This window comes from Chiloscyllium punctatum, chromosome 1, assembly GCF_047496795.1.
Source record: "Chiloscyllium punctatum isolate Juve2018m chromosome 1, sChiPun1.3, whole genome shotgun sequence".
Taxonomy (NCBI): domain Eukaryota; kingdom Metazoa; phylum Chordata; class Chondrichthyes; order Orectolobiformes; family Hemiscylliidae; genus Chiloscyllium; species Chiloscyllium punctatum.
Genome location: NC_092739.1, coordinates 144,280,196 through 144,297,763, shown reverse-complemented (window position 1 = coordinate 144,297,763; position 17,568 = coordinate 144,280,196). Strand labels below are relative to the sequence as shown.

Here is a 17,568-nt window from a genome sequence, read left to right as displayed (position 1 = left end):
AAAAACCTGTTTGCATTTTAAAAAATAAAACTGAAGCAATAAACACGGAAGTTCTGTGGTACAGAGGGCAGATTCCTATACTCACGGCCAGGAGCTCCAGGGTCAAGCCCCACTCCAGAATTAGGTGGTGAAGGAAGGTGTATTCATAACATAGATGAACAGGTTGACCATCAACCTCTAAATCGTTCCAAAACACTCCAATGGTATACAATAAGAGTGCAAGAGAGATTTATACGATGGAAAGACATTGGAGCTTCAGTGTCCAGTATGCAGGCAAAATGGTATGTTGCCACAACATGACTCTTTGCAGGGTCAGTTGGTGGGATGAAGCGAATCAGCACAGGATTTGATCTGAGGTGGACTCAGGTTGTGCCCCTCTTTGTCTGACATGGGAGTGGAGGTTGCGGCGCTGTGGGTCAGGCCCACTTTCAGGCGAAGAAAACAAACACAAACAAACAGTCAGCCATCTGATCAAATACAATCTTCACTCTTGGCAGCGGATGACATTGAAGAACCAAACGTTTTACTACTCAGAGCAGCATGCTTTTACAGGCACTAAGGTTTATCATCAGGGGCTTGTAGCACATTGGTACTGCCTCTACCTCAGGGCCAGGAAATCCAAGTTCAAGCCACACCTGCCCAATAGTACACATGAGCAGGTGAAGTGAAAAACCACCAAGCTATTTAATTTTAAATCTTTAAAATCATCTTCAATAGAATGACAAAAGTGTCAGCCTACAACCGTACATTTTCAACTGAAGTCAAAAGGCTTTCTTTACCTGTTCACTTTTGATCTGCATTAATCTGGTTGTTAAATTGTGATGAGTCACTATTGCTGGGCACCAATGAGTAGCAGATTTCAAGTCATACACCTTAACTTCATGGCCAGCCAAGTTGCAAGTACCTGATAACCAGAAGAACACCGGTAGAAAGTAAACAAACATTAAAATTTTCAGTCTATGACAATCAATTATTCAGAGGGTCAGACCACTATTTGTAAAGCCACAGATTACGTCGAGTTTACGTCACTTTGTAAAGTCATTGTCTCCTCCCTTTTGAAAATTTCAGACTAGCCAATCAAGATTTCTTTTTTAAAAATTTCATTCACAGGAAGTCTTTGACTAGACTAGTGTTAACTGACCATCCACACCCAGAATTCTTCCTTTGAGAAGGTGGTGGGGAACTGCCTCCTTGAACCACTGCAGTCCAGGTGTTCTTGTTCCATCCACCCACAATTATGTTTGGAAAGGAGATCAAGGATTCCGATCCAGCCACGTAAAGGAACACCCACATTAGTTGCAAGTCAGGATGTCATGAGGCTTGGAAATGAAATTGGTGGCCATGTAACTGCTGCCCTTGTTCTTCCAGGCAGCACATGGATTCCAACATTGCCACTCCATCAGGGTAAAGTGAGATGATTTGTCCTGAGTGGTGCCAGGTTATGAGTGCTGTTTGGGCCAGTGTTGAGGGGAGGGAGGAGGGAGGAGGGGGGAGGGGGGAGATTCTAACACATTCCTGACTTGTCCTTGTAGTTCGCTGCTAGTCTTTGGGGAGTCAGTGGGTGAGTTACACATTGCAGGATTCCTAGCCTCTTACCTGCTCTGGAGGTCACAGTATTTACAAGGCTGGCACAGTTCAGTTTCTAGTCAACAGATGTGAATAGTGGGGGACTCAGCAATGGCTGGATTCCTTTTGCGTTGGAGCTGGTTATCGTCTGTCACCTCTGTGGCATACATGTTACTTGCCACCCCATGAACACTGTCCATGTTAAAATGCAGCGAGACCTGGGCAGTTAAATTGATGGTTGGGCTGAGGACACTCTCCTGAGGAACTCCTGCAGAGTTACCCTACATCAATAGCTGTTGCTTAGCTGTTAAAATGGCTTGATCAAAAGCAGACACACTATGTATGGGTGTCAGCAGAGCCCGGGAATGTGTCAATAATCTTAGACTTTAAGTTGTGAAAGGCAAAGGGGAATATATTATGGAAACAAAAAAAAGCCAAGATGTCAGTTTCAGCTTTCCATTCAGAATCATATTTTGACATCTTCTCGACTCAATGGTATTTATCACACCTTAAACAGACAATGGCAGTTCATTCACTCAGACTTATGTTCGGTCATGCGTTAACATAACCCACGATTTCATAAAATTGTGTTCCAACCTAGATAATCGCATTTTTTGTATGCACGATTCTTCAAACTGTGCAAAGGCAGAACATGCAAATACTTTGGAGAAACAAAGCTAGATATGAATGAAGAAACCATTTTATTGCATAGCATGCAGAGCAACAGCTGCAGGTGTAGCTGGGGGGTTCAATTGGGATGGTGAGGTTCTAGAACATGTTTACAAGGAGGGAATATTAAATGTTTTAGCAGGCATACAGTACATAAATCCTCAGAGCCTGATGAGATGTACCCCAGACTGAGATGTACCCCAGACTGAGATGGGAGGCAAGGGAAGAGATTACTGGGGCCCTGGCCGGAATGTGTAATACTTCTTTAGCCACAGGTGAAGTGTCTGATGACTGGAGGATGGCTAACGTGGTTCCTTTGTTCAAGATGGGGAGCAGGGATAGACCAGGTAATTACAGACCAGTTAGTCTAACATCAGTGGTACAGAAACTATTGGAAAAATTCTGAGGTACAGGATTAATCAACACTTGGAAAGGCAAGGATTGATCAGGGATCGTCAGTATGAATTTGTTCAAGTGAGATCCTGTCTGACTAATTTAATTGAGTTGCCTGAAAAGATGACTAAATATATTGATAAGGGTAGTGCAGATGATGTGGCTTACATGGACTTCAGCAAGGCCTTTGACAAGGTTCCTCGTGGAAGGCTGGTCCAAAAGTTAAGAGCCCACAGGATCTAAGGCAAATTGGCAAACTGGATCCAAAATGGATTTGCAAGTAGGAGGCAAAGGATGATGGTGGAGGGATGTTTGTGCAATTGAAAGCTCATGACCAGCAGAGTATCATCAGGACCACTGCTGTTTATCACATACATTAATGACTTGGATGTGAATGTACAGGATTAAATTAGTAGGTCTGCAGAAGACTTGAAAGTTATTGTGTTGTTGATAGTGACAAAGACAGTGTCAGGCTATGTCTGATATTGATCAGTTGGTAAACTGGGCAAAGCCATTAGCGGGTTTTGAGAAGATTTGTTGCTCAGGTTGAGGTTCTGGATGCAAGTTTGCTCACTGAGCTGGAAGGTTCATTTTTCAGATGTTTTGTTACCATATGAAGTAACATCATCAGTGAGCCTCCAGTGAAGTGCTGGTATTATGTCCAGTTTCTATTTATGTGTTTCCTTGGGTAGGTGATGTCATTTCTTGTTCTTTTTCTCAGAGCGTGGCAGATGGAGTCCAAATCAATGTGTTTGTTGATAGAGTTCTGGTTGGAATGCCATGCTTCTAGGAATTCTCATGCGTGTCCCTGTTTGGCTTGTCCTAGGATGTCAAAGTGCTGTCCTTCCTCATCTGTATGTAAGGATACTAGTGAGAGTGGGTTTTGTTTTTTTGTGGCTAGTTGGTGTTCGTGTATCCTGGTGGCTAGTTTTCTGCCTGTTTGTCCAATGTAGTGTTTGTTACAGTTCGTGCAAGGTATTTTGTAAATGATGTTCATGTTGCTTGTCTGTGTAGGGTATTTTAAGTTCATTAGCTGCTGTTTTAGTGTGTTGGTGGATTTGTGGGCTACCATGATGCCAAGAGGTCTAAGTAGTCTGGCAGTCATTTCGGAGATGCCTTTGATGTGGAGGAGACTGGCTGGGGTTTCTGGGCACATTTTGTCTGCTTGCTTGGGCTTACTGCTGAGAAATCTGTGGACTGTATTCATTGGGTACCCATTCTTTTTTAATACACTGTATAGGTGATTTTCCTCTGCTCTTGATAGCTCCTCTGTGCTACAGCATGTGGTGGCTTGTTGAAATAATGTTATAATGCAGCTTCATTTGAGAGTGTTGGGCAAAGCAATGGCAGATGGAGTTTAATCCTGATAAAAGTGTGGAGTGAGGCACTTTAGGTGAGATCTAATAAGGGAACGAAATACACAATGAATGGCAAGTCCATAGGGAGTACTGAAGAACAAAGGGACTTGGTGCGTAAGTCCACAGATACCTGAAGGTGTCAGTAAAGGCAGTGAAGGTACCAAACAGAAAGCATGCCTTCATTAGCTAGGTCACAGAACACAGGAGCAAGGAAGTCTTGTTACAAAACATTGGTCAAGCCACAGATGGAATGCTGTACGCAGTTCAAACAGGGTGCAAGGAAATTTACCAGGATGTTGCCTGGGATGGAAATTCTCAGTTATAAGGAAAAACTGGATAGACTGGGTTTGTTTTCCTTGGAGCAGGGGTGGGGGGTGGAGGTTTACAAAATTATGAAAGGCATACACAGGGTAGATTGTGAGAATCTTTACCCCATGGCAGACATGTATAAGACCAGACAGCACATATTTAAGGAAAAGAGTAAACGGTTTAGCAGAGTTCGGAGAAAAAAAAACTTATCCAGTGGATGATAGAAATATGGAACATGATCCCTGCGGGGTGGTGGATTTACTGTTGCTACACTCACGGTGCATCTGGGTGAGCACTTAAAATGCTAGGGCATATGGACCAAGTTCAGGTAAATGGGTAATTTGGTATTTGTTGGTCAACACAGACATGGTGGGCCAAAGGGCCTGTTTCTATGCTGCACAACTCCATGATTCTATGTAACATAATAATTCAAAGCAATAAACGCATCTGAATTTCCCCAGTTGTCTTTGCCTTGCAGAACAGAATTCAGTCAGTTAATCAGGAAAAATCTTTGCTCCAACAAGTGTTTAAAATTCCACTATTGCCCGTAGCTATATCTCCATGAATTAGACCAGCTCTCTTCATAGACCACTGACATTTCCTCTGTCAGCCTAACTCCAGCAGCCACTTAGTCAAATTGACTGACTGCCTAGTCAAGAGCAAATTCCGTCAGGTTAAATCATCAACAGTCCTATGTTGAGCTCAGAGAGAGATGTCACAGCAGCAAAGAACTATATTAGCAATCAAACCTTCTTTTATTGACATCAGTGCACCATCTCAGACACCATCTCAATTCTAATTAAATCTTTCAACTGCATGACCTTCAGTTTCACCCTTTGAGAATTAAGTTTAGGGCAACAAAAGTATTTTGAACACTATAGTGTAATAATAATTTCCTGCAACCTATCCCATAACCAGAAATCCTGATAGCTGGAAAGAGATAGATCAGTCACTGTCAGTTCATTTGAGTTTGATTTCACAATTGAAGGAGCGTTCAATGATGTTTACCACCAAAAACATAAATATCTTTCTCTTTCCAATGTCAAAAGCTCTGACGTGCCTTTTCAGCCTTTTATTCCTATTTATAGCCATGAAGGTTTGATTCAGAAATGTTGCAATTTACAAGGGTAATAGCGTCACCTCAATTTCCAAGAAAACTTTAGTTGCAAAGAACACATCAAGAAGAACTAAAATACAGTCTTCAAAATGATCAAAGAATTTTGCATAACTTTTGGAGTAGTAGTAGGCTGCTTACCATACAGGAGCAGTTCTTGGGTACGTTTGTTAATGAACCACGTCTTAATCTTGGCGCAAGTCTCATCATCCTGGAATGGTTTTGCCCAGGAATTCATATTCATCTATTAAATTAAGTTACAGTGCAACTTAAGTCCATACAAAAATCCAACTTTACAGATAATTCTGATTTTTTAAAAAATTGAGAAAAAAAAAGTATGCTATAGAGATAACGAGTGAAAGAACAGAAATTGGTGGCCAGTCACTGAATGAATGGCTTTAGCAGGATATCAAAATCAGTTCAGTAAAAGACAATGTTGTGGATTGATTTGAGAAAATATCACCATTGGGCCCCATCAGTCATTGTTACGAATTAATGATTAACTTCTATCTTAAAAATACAAGGCATACAAATAATGGTTTGACAGCATTATGTGATATAGCTATTGGTAGAACAGTATTCGAGAATTAATGAAAGCTTTTCATCTTGCACTCATCAGGATAATTCCCAAGAACACCAATGCAACAGAGGAACTTAATAACATTTGTAGAGAGGTGTGATGAAGTTGAAGGCGTGTACCGTTCCCTAGAGAGAGAGAGAGCGCATCAAGACAGAAACACATGGAGAGCTAATGTCTTTCTCTCCAATAAATTAGGAAACACTCTCTATCAAAATTACCTTTACATATGAAACATACTTGCAGTAAAAATACAGATGACGACCTAGGGAGATCCTCAGCAGGAACTGTGTGGTTTTGAAATTAAGTTGATATAATTTTAATAAGTGTCTTATTGGAACAGCATTTTGTTATAGAGTTGGAGGCAGATAGTAAGCACTTAAGAGAACGGGTGGGGGGGGGCGCGGCTTAGGGCTGTGAACAACTGTTGTTTAACAGTTACTTTTAGACTTACAAAATAAAATTGATGTTATTTTCTTTAACTAGAGGAATTTAGGAGTTCTCTGTCACTCATTTTAACAAATTACGAGGAGAGGTGAGCTTTTCTGGATATTTAGGTTTACTTAACAAACGGGTTCACCTCCGCGTCGTACCAAAGGACCGTGTCCTGATTGGTAGGAAGCTTGCCAATTGCACCAATTGAATGCACTCTACTTAAGGCCCTTTGAGCTGTTCCACCATTCAATGAGATTATGGCTGATCATCCATCTTAGTCACCTGTTCCCGCCTTCTCAAAGAACAAACAAAATTTACAGCCCAGGAACAGGTCCTTCGGCCCTTCAAGCCTGAGCCGATCCAAATGTACCGGCTAAACTTGTCGGTCATTTCCTAAGCATCTGTATCCCTCTGCTCCCCACCTACTCATGCATCTGTCCAGATGCATCTTAAATGAATCTACCCCGCCTGCCTCTACCACCTCTGCTGGCAACGCATTCCAAATGCCCACCACCCTATGTGTGAAGTATTTACCACGGGTATCCCCCTTAAACTTCCCACCTCTCACTTTGCAAGCCTGACCTCTCGTTATTGAATCCTTCACCCTGGGAAAAAGCTTGTCTCTATCCACCCGGTCTATACCCTTCAAGATTTTGTAAACCTCCAGCAGGTTCCCCCCTCAATCTCCTTTTTTCTAGTGAAAATAAACCTAACCTACTCAACCTCTCTTCATAGCTAGCACCTTCCATACCAGGCAACATCCTCGTAAACCTTCTCTGCACCCTCTCCAAAGCATCCACATCCTTTTTGTAATGTGGTGCCCAGAACTGTACACAGTATTCTAAATGCGGCCGAACCAATGTACAATTTTAATATGACTTGCCAGCTCTTATACTCAATACCTCATCCAATGAAGGTAAGCATGCTATATGCCTTCTTGACCATTCTATCCACTTGTGCAGCAACCTTCAGGGTGCAATAGACCTGCACTCCCAGATCTCTCTGCCCATCAACTTTTCCCAAGGCTCTTCCACTCATTGTATAATTTGCACTAGAATTAGACTTGCCTAAATGTATCACCTCACATTTGTCTGGATTGAAAGCCATCTGCCACTTTTCCATCCAACTCTCCAGTCTATCTATATCCTCCTGTATTCTCTGACAGTCCCTCATGCTTTCTGCCACTCCACCAATCTTTGTGTCATTTGCAAACTTGCTGATCATACCAACAGTGCCCTCTTCTAGATTACTTATCTCCTCAAATCTTTTGACCCCCTTTCAGCTGTAAAAACAATATCTAACTGCTTCTTGAAAGCATTAGAAGTTGTGACTTCAACTGCTTTCTGTGGCAGATAATTCTCTACGCACCACTCTCTAGGTGAAGAAATTTAATCTCATCTCAGTCCTAAATGGCCTATCCTATATCCTTAGGCTGTGACAGCTGATTCTGGGCTTCCTAGTCATTACAAATATTCTTCCTGTATTTACCCTATCTATCTAATCCCATTAGAAGTTTTACTGGTTTCTGAGATTCCTGTTCATTTTTCTAAACTGGAGAGTGGATATAGCGATCTATATGTCAGACCTGCCAACCCAGGAATGAGTCTGGTAAACCTTCACTGCACTCCCTCTATAATAAGAACATTCTTCCTTTGGTAAAGAGACCAGAACGACACACAATACTCCAGATGGGTGGTCTCACCAAGTCCCTGTACAATTGCATCAAGATGTCCCTGTTCCTGCACTCAAATCCTCTCTTTGTGGAGTCTCTTTGCCGCCTTCAGCACCTGCATGCTTACTTCTGCAGACCCTCAAAGCAGCCTCACCTGCACAGCCAAGAGAGAATGCCGCTTACAAATATAGTGTGCCAAAGTGGAAACGAGTTAGATAATGCCCCATGACTTTATTTAAGGTCAGATAGAGCCTGAGTTTTGAAGCACAGCACAGGAGATCAGTAATAATGGTGATGGGGGGCGCGGGGTGGGGGGGGGGGGGGGGGGGTTAATGGAAAGTGGAGAGATAAAGGAGGAGAGTCACACCCTATCTCCACACAAGGGAGGGCATTAATGGAGCCATGGTAGATAAATTTAGTTCTCATCTATAAAGAAGATTTACACTACATAATTCAACATTCTGTAGCAATAGCTGTATCACAAAGATTATCATTGTAGCCTCTAAACGCAAAGGAGGCGGAGAAGCAGAACCAAAAACTACATGGTTTTTATTATCTCAATATAATCAACTGAAATGCAAAAAATAGCTAGTATTGCCGTGTGAAAGATCTCTCATTTGCTTAGTGATAAAACAAACATGGGAGACAGCAGGAAGTGGAAACAAAAAATAGTATGCAGGTGCAGTCAAACACATTGCACAACATTTCTACGATAAGTTAACATTGTCTAAAGTATTTCTCTCAAAAACATAGGGATCCTTCTGAAATGAGCAGTGTCAATCCTATCCCGAGAATGGCCCCACAAAGGACACTGATCCTATCAAAGTGAAATCAGAATCCTATTCAGGCTTGGTAGGCTTTTGGCCAAACAGTCAAAATTGAGACTTCCTCTTTCCCAATTTAGAGATTTGTAAATGTCTATTCAACTTAACTGAAGTTGACAAACTGAATTCATTATTTTGGCTTCCAAATCAGGTGAAATGGGAACACCCATACTGTAGAGAGTCATGCACAAAGTTACAGGAATGTGTAGGAGTGGCAATGCTGCAATCACTGCAACTCTAAAAATTGGACTATTGACACATTACTGGGCACAGTTGGAGCTTTAATCGCCAGCTGTCTGACTGAAGAACACTATCAGCTTAGACATGGCAGGGAAGCAGCAGAAAGTCATGGACAGGAGCTCCAAACCATGCAGGAGCTGCAAAATGCCACACTATTACACTTATCCTTTGGTCAAGACGTTTAATGTAACTTCTGCCAGCAATTTGCAAAGTAGATAATTCACTCAAACAAGCCAAAGAGCCACCTTCTTCCAAAATAACCCTGAAATTTGTTACCTTTAGTGGCTGAAGAGAGACTTTGTTTTGCAGAAACACTCGGTACCTGTCTGCAAGAAATTCCACAGGAGTCACTGATGCAAGACCAACTTTGTCCAACAAGCATTTAAATGTCTGAAACATAAAATATATTCTATTTTCAGGAAGGGTTACTGGACCTGAAACATTGATTTCTCCCCACAGATGTTGCCAGACTTGCTGAGCTTTTCCAGCAATTTCTATTTTTGTATACGTTATTTCCAGATGGATACTTGCAAAACTTGAATGCACTTAAGCCATAGGCAGAAATGGTTGCTACACTAATTTGGACCTTAGACAGAGAGCTACATTTCTCACTAACAAAGTGGAACTGAAAGACCACCTCTTGATTGCCATAACAATCTCAAGCTTCCACCAAATAGTGGCGGCAGTGTGCTCTATGGAATAAATCAGGAGATGAGAATGGCTTTTAGCATGTGCACCATAGTTATCATGGGTGACTTCAATGTGCACATTGACTGGGTAAACCAATAGAACATAAAGCTCTCGAGAACAAGTTCCCAAGTGCGTTAAAATTTGCTTTCTAGAGTACGTTGAAGAGTTGACCAATGGACAGACTGTTTTGGGTCTAGTATACATAATGAAAAGGGCTAATTAATAATCTTACTGTAAAAGAACCTTTAGGGATGAGTGACCATAATATGATAGACGTTTATGGTATTTTTGAAAATTAGATAGTTCATTCTGAAGCAAGGAAGCATGGGTCATGGGAGAAGGCAGGAAAGTGGATGAGTGTTATCAGATTGGCCTTTATCCCACTGAATGGCAGATCAGACTCGATGGACTAAATGGCCGACTTCTGCACTTACCTGATGTTCAAAAGGTGTTAAATTTGATTAAGGGAGATTATGAAAGCATGCGAAAAAGTTAGCTCAGCTGTATTGGGCAAGTACATTAAAAGGTGTGACTGTCCATGGTCAATGTTAAGTCTTTAATAACTATTATATGACTTACAGTAATTACACATTCCTTCAAGGTGCAAAAATTCAAAGGTCAGTCAATATGGCGAACAAAGTTCAGGGTTGCGTAAGATTAAAAAGGAAAGTTTATAAAGTGGTCAGTAATAAAGCTGAGAAATGCGAAGTTTTAAGAATATAACAAATGAAGGCAACAAAACTGAAAGGAAAAGAAGAACAGAATAGAATGCAATTTAACAAAAAACATAAAAATGAATTGTAAAACTTTCTGAAGGTGTCTGAAACCTTTGGCTAAGTCTAATGTCCATTATGGGCAGAGTCAGGAGAATTTATAATGGGAAATACAGAAAAGGCAGAGATGCTAACTGATTACTTTGTGTTTGGTTTCAATGAGGAAAATACAAAAACCCTCCCAGAATTAGATATCCAAATGACTAGGGAGAACAAGGAATTGAAGCAAATTAGCATCAGTAAGAAGTAGTACTTGAGAAATCAATGGGACTGGAAGTGGCTAAGTACCCAGACCTGACAATCCAAACCACAGAGTATTGAAGGATATGGCTACGATATACTCTATGCATTGGTAACCATTCTCCAAAATTCTAGCGATTCTGGCATTATTCCTGCAGTTGGGAAACTTGCGAATGTAAACCACTAGTTAAAGAAAAGAATAAGAGGAGGAAAACTAAACAGTCAGACATCAGCAGTAGGGAAAATTCTATGACGTGATAAACGGACACTTGGATAAAAATGATCTGACCAGGCAGAGTCAGCACAGGTTTCCTGATGAAAAGCAGTGTTCCAAAAACTTGCACTATTGAGATTATTATTAACAAAATTAATAAAGGGAAGCTGATGAATGTAGCATATTTAGATTTTGTTAAGGTTGACAGAGGAGATAATGTACTGACATGGATTAATGATTGGGAAACTGACAGAAACCAGAGTAGGCTATGACTAGTGGGATACTGTAAGGATCAGCACTCGGGGCCTCAGATGTTCACAATACATATCACAATAGCTTTTGCACTAATTTCAAAAGAGAAATCTTAAGCATGATTCTAAATCTGACGTGACTATACCGATCTAAATACCAGTAACAAGCCTGACACTTTTGAAATTTCTCCTGATATAGTGAAAGAAATCCTCAATAAAATGTTGCTGTTCAAGCTTCCCTCTACATAATGAACCTGTAAATCAGACCCGAATTGCAGTGATGATACTGAATACTGTAGGCAACATGTGGAACTGTTTAATGTCCTGTATGATTCATGTATGCCTTTGACTATCTTCTGAGAAAGGAGAAAATAAGGACTGCAAAAATGATGCAGCTCTGATCTCCAACATCTGAGTCAATAGTGTGGTGCTGGAAAACCACAGCAGGTCAGGCAGCGTCCAAGGAGCAGATACTGCCTGACCTGCCATGCTTTTCCAGCACCACACTATCTTCTGAGAAAGCCAAGTGTTAGCTGCTGGGTTATGCTTCAGTGGGAGTTTACTGCTTGCATTGATTAGATGAAGTGTAAACAAGCATATCATATAATGATTAGGGATTAGAATAAGCTAAGCATTTATATAAGCAGAGTAAAAAATTAAAACAGGAACAAATATAAAATGTTTGAGTCTTTGGAATGTATAAATTACAGAAACAACAGTTAAATGGTTGGGCCACCTGCATACTTCTGATCACATAATTAACATCCACAATTATGATGTCTACATGTTAACTTAGTTAATGATTATGTCTCTGACTAGAGTATAATCTTTTGATGCAGCTGTAAAATGTTTTTTGATAATATTATGAATCCTGCAGATCAATGCTGGGCTTCTTACCAAATATGGAAGAAAAATCTTCTACTATGGTGTAACCACTATTACTAATCATTAGATAGCCCAAGACCAGGCAAGTCAAGGGGGACTGGTGGCAGCAAACTACCGAAAACAATCCTAGTCAGTACTATATACTTGCAGAGGTTGCAAGTGCAACAAGGTAATAGGAGTGATCAGTGTAAAGCTACCACACAATTTAGAACAGCTTAGCTGCCTGTCACATCCTCTGGCCCAAGAGCGTTTGGCCAAACAGACGTTAATACTAACAAGAAAAATTGAAGGCATAAAAAGTTCCACACCAGTCCAGGCCACTGCACGTCATCTGCAGATCCTCTTGGAGATTTCCTGTCAGCCAGAACAATCTGATGTTCAATCAGGAAGATCCTGAGCTCGTCATCATGGAGTTTCATCCACCGACACCAGCTTTCATCGAATTCTAGAAAAACCTGCAGTGGAGTAGCAAACAGGAGAATAAATGAATGTAACCAAATGTTTCTCCTTTATCTAAAACTTTTGGACTTATCTGAAGGTAAAAGTGACAAGATACTACAGCTTTGTATAAAGCGGAAACCTTACCAGTTATCTGAAAATTCTCACTTCCAAGAAGTGTGATGAGACAAACAAACAATCTAAAATATAACCTATACATTAATAGCCAATCATCTGCTATGCTGTGTTTACTCAATGTTATCACAAATACAGAGGAAGTGCAGAGTGTCCGTGTGATGTTAGGACTGCCCTTTGAGAAAATATTGGGGAAGATGGGTCTGGTACTTTAGAAGAATGAAGCATGATCTCATTGACGTGTATAAAATTCATACAGAGCATGATAGAATAGATGTCAATCACATGTATTCCCAGGCTGATGAGTCTCAAGGGGAAATGAGTCTCTCAGGATATGGGGCATTCACTCAGAGGGTGTTGAACCTTTTAGAATTATCTACCTCAGGGGTCTGTGGACCTTAAACGGAGCATAATCTGATCTAAATATTAAACTTCATTAACTGATGTCAGAACGAAAGTGTAGTTGATTGTTGACTCTCTCCCTCTGTTTTTTTTTAAATTCATTCATGGAATGAGGGCTCCGCTGGCTCAGCCATCAATTATTGTCCATCTCAGGAGAACTTAAGAATCAACCACGTCACTGTGGGTCTGGCATCTCATGTAGTCCAGACCAGTTGAGGACGGCAGCTTCCTTCCCTAAAAAGCATTACTGAACCAGATGAATTTTTCCTCGCAATTATTTCACGGGCAACATTAGACTCTTAATTCCACAGACACTCCAGTCCAAGTCACCCATGCCGACCAGATTTCCAAATCTAAGCTAGTCCCATATGCCAGCACTTAGCCCATATCCCTCTAAACCCTTCCTATTCCTATACCCATCCAGATTTTAATGTTGTAATTGTACTTCCTTTGGCATCTCATTCCACATAAGCACTACCCTGTGTGAAAAAGTTGCCCTTAGGTCCCTTTCAAATTTTTCCCCTCTCACCCTAAACCTAGTCCTGGACAGACACCCCCCCCCCCCCCCCCCCCCATCCCAATCCAATCCCAATCCCAGGGAAAAGACTTTGTCTACTTCTCTTATCCGTACCCCTTATGATTTTATAAACCTCTATAAGGATGCCCCTCAGCGTCCGACACTCCAGGGAAAACATCCCCAGCCTATTCAACCTTTCCCTTTAGTGCAAATCCTCCAACCCAGGCAACATCCTTTTAAATCTTTTCTGAACCCTTTCAAGTTTCACAACATCCGTCCACTAGGAGAGAGACCAGAATTGTACGCAATATTCCAAAAGTGGCCTAACCAACATCCTGTACAGCCACAACATAACCTCCCAACTCCTATACCCAATAAAGGAAAGCATTAGCGAGTTTTGAGAAGATTTGTAGCTCAGGTTGAGGTTCTGGATGTAGGTTTGCTCACGCAGTGGAAGGTTCATTTTCAGACATTTCGTCACCATACTAGGTGACATCTTCAGTGAGCGTTCTGACGAAGCACTTGCTGGTGTTTTCTGCTTTCTATTTATGTTTGGGTTTCCTTGGGTTGGCGATGTCATTTCCTATGGTGACATCATTTCCTGCATCCAAAGGAAAGCATACCACACACCTCCTTCACTATCCTAACTACTCGCGACTTCACTTTCAAGAACTATGAACCTGCACTCCAAAGTCTCTTTGTTCAGCAACACTATATTTTAAGAGGTTCTTGCTGTTGTTACTTGCAAGTGTACTCTCAAAGTTGACCTTTGTCCTCATTTTATTTTTTGGAAAAAAAACTGACTAAACTTCCCCAGTCCTCGGGCTTAGCCCTAATCTTTGCCATTTCGTCATGGCCATAATAATTTCTTGTGTCATTCACACTATTGTCTCGCCACCCCACCGAGACAATGATCAATTGTTTGCCTTTCACTTTATGTGGTGGGCAGCGGAAATAAAAGCTACTCCTGCCTGGACTGACTGCAATTATGAACTTTCTTGTTTACAACTATCAAGACCAAGGATGAACTCAAACCCTGTGTCACTCAAGAGCCCTTGCCTCAAAAGGAAGCAGAATTAATTTTTTTTTCCCTTTTCACATTCATGAAGTTGTTCCCTGCTCAGTTACTCCCAAGCAACGTTTACTCTCAACAGCTATCCAATTATCCCTAACTTTTTGTTTTGGAAAAAGGTGCTCCTCAGCACGTTTTCCTCCCTTGGCTTTGCGTTACAAACTTAGAATGATCACTCATAATAATAAGTTGCTAGTTTGCAGCTGCTTTGCTCTAGTTAACACCCCAAAAATCAATACAAAATGCATGGCACTAATCCTCTCAGGATCAAGACTGGTTCCCTCTGCTGTTGGCTTGATACTACACGAGTTACTGAGATCAGATACACTCACTGAACAATAACTGAACTACTATTAGTTTAGTCTTCTCTTACATGTCTATATCGGTGAAACGTTTAGATGGCTTAAACTAAACTAACGAGGACCTAAGCAAGCTGGGAAATGTGAACTGTGGACCAAATTTCTAACGGAAAGCGCAACACAGCAATGGATACCAGCCGGAAAAGTGAACAGGTTAAATTATCCGAGGAGCAGCAAAATCGACGTTTCGGGCAAAAGCCCTTCATCAGGAATAATAAGAAAAGTACTTTTTAGAAAAAGTTCTATCAATGATCAACTCGATGCACATTAGGGACAATGGCAAGACGAATTCAGACTGATTTGGTGAAATGCGGTGTTTCATTCAATAGGTTGTGACTTTCTTTTGAAGTTTGATCGTTTGTTCATAGAAATGTCCTGTGTTTGTTGGATAATTTAACCGAGGTAAAAACAATGACTGCAGATGCTGGAAACCAGATTCTGGATTAGTGGTGCTGGAAGAGCACAGCAACTCAGGCAGTATCCGAGGAGCAGCGAAATCAACGTTTCGGGCAAAAGCCCTTCATCACTAATCCAGAATCTGGTTTCCAGCATCTGCAGTCATTGTTTTTACCTCGGTTAAATTATCCAACAAACACAGGACATTTCTATGAACTTTAAAACGATCAAACTTCAAAAGAAAGTCACAACCTATTGAATGAAACACCGCATTTCACCAAATCAGTCTGAATTCGTCTTACCAGTCTCCCTAATGTGCATCGAGTTGATCATTGATAGAACTTTCTTTTTTTTAAAAAAAAGTACTTTTCTCAGTGGACAGTTTTCCTACTGAAACTAAAACGTCTGACAATTTAAAAACCCTCCTCGCCGAATAGGCGCAAATGGAGCTCCGGATTTCGCACTTACCAATAAATTTGGGTGCGATGGATCTTTGTGGGAGACGGCTCTGATAACGCCCGCCTTCCAGTCCCATTCAGACACTCGCCCGAGTTGGAGCTCCTGGCTGAGACCGCCGAGAATGCAGAGAAAGCGCTTTCCCACCAGCTCCGAGGGCGCAGCCTCTTGCCGCTGCATCTCGAGAGGAGGCATGTCGCAACGTTCCATCTTCAGAACGTTGGCCCGGACTCCGGACTCCGGACTCCACGCGCCGCCACCCGCTACATCCAAACGCCCCGTGCCCCGCCGCGCGGACACGATCGAACAATGTCACGCCGCTCATTGGATACAGTGAAGGGCGGGAGGGACCGCGAGCGGCTGCGCTCCCGGGATCTCCTCCTAGCCCACGCCCCCTTGGCACATATCAATCACTCGGAGCGAAATAGCTCGCGTGACGAGCGGAGGCTCCCCGTGCTCATGCATTTCCCAGCGCCGAACCGAGGGAGCGGAGCCACCGGGCACGCTCGCTGCCGCTGCAAAAAAAAGGAGAAACAAAACAAAAGCGGTGGTGTTGCATTTGCGGCCTGTGCGTGCTGACGGCGGGAGACGTTGTTTTGGTGGGGAGTGAGCAGGTTCACACAGTACGTGCCGATTTGTGCGTAGACTCCTTTTCTGGGGCTGGGGGTGGGTGTTGGGAGGGGGGTGGGGGAAAGAGTACTGAAAACTGAACAAGTTCTATCTCCCTCTGCAGTTCAGAGACCACAGTGCACCTGCACATACCATGCATCATTGAAAACTACCCTCCTCGCCTCCTGAGCAGCACACTCGCACAAAACAAGAAAAAAGCAAATTGCTGCGGTCGGTAAAAATCGGAAATAGAAGCATAAAAGTGTTAGGGAGTACGCCTCCGCTTAAGTAGCATCTGTGCACAGAGAGAGAGAGAGGTCAATAATCAGCTATTCCTCATCACATTTGCAAACACACACACACACGAGTCTTTGCGAGCGACGGACATTGGAATGCAAAGTGAGTATTTATAATGTGTTTCATTTCTTGTATGAGACTTTCCACTGAGTGTTGTCATTTAGGTGCACACTCACCTCCGAGTCACATAAATCTCACGGCAGGACTCGAGTCAAAAGGTCTAGCAAGAAACTTTTTTCGCGAGGAGAGAGATCAATAACGGGGCACAGACTGTAATCAGTGGGAAGTTTAGAAGGAATATAAGGAATTTTTGTTTTTACACAGTGTTATGACTGTCTGGAATACACTACCCGAAAGGGTAGTTTAGACGGGAACCATCATAACAATTAAGTAGTATTTGGATGATCACTTGAAATGCCTAGCACACTGTACTATGGGTAAAGTGCTAGCAGATGGGACTGAATACTTGATGATCTTAAGTAAGGGAACACTTAGGAAGCAGCGATCATAATATGGTAGAGTTCAGTCTGCAGTTTGAAAGAGAGAAGGTAAAATCGGATGTAATGGTGTTACAGTTAAACAAAGGTAATTATGAGAGCATGAGAGAGGAACATACGAAAATAGACTGGAAGCAGAGCCTAGCAGGGAAGACAGTAGAGCAAAAATGGCAGGAGTTT

At 41.9% G+C, this 17,568-nt stretch overlaps 1 protein-coding gene across 1 annotated transcript in view; it reads right to left on the bottom strand.

Moving 5' to 3' along the window:
• Positions 1-16,584, bottom strand: part of LOC140480894 (lysine-specific demethylase 3A-like) — a 79,055-nt gene extending 62,471 nt beyond the window's left edge. Inside the window, exons 1-5 of the mRNA XM_072576462.1 lie at positions 15,998-16,584; positions 12,519-12,665; positions 9,434-9,547; positions 5,551-5,653; positions 780-904 (exon numbers count right to left, since the gene is read on the bottom strand). Of these exons, the coding sequence (XP_072432563.1) occupies positions 780-904; positions 5,551-5,653; positions 9,434-9,547; positions 12,519-12,665; positions 15,998-16,195 (687 nt within the window). The 5' untranslated portion in view covers positions 16,196-16,584. The remainder of the gene's footprint in view (positions 1-779; positions 905-5,550; positions 5,654-9,433; positions 9,548-12,518; positions 12,666-15,997) is intronic.
• Positions 16,585-17,568: the final 984 nt, after the last annotated feature.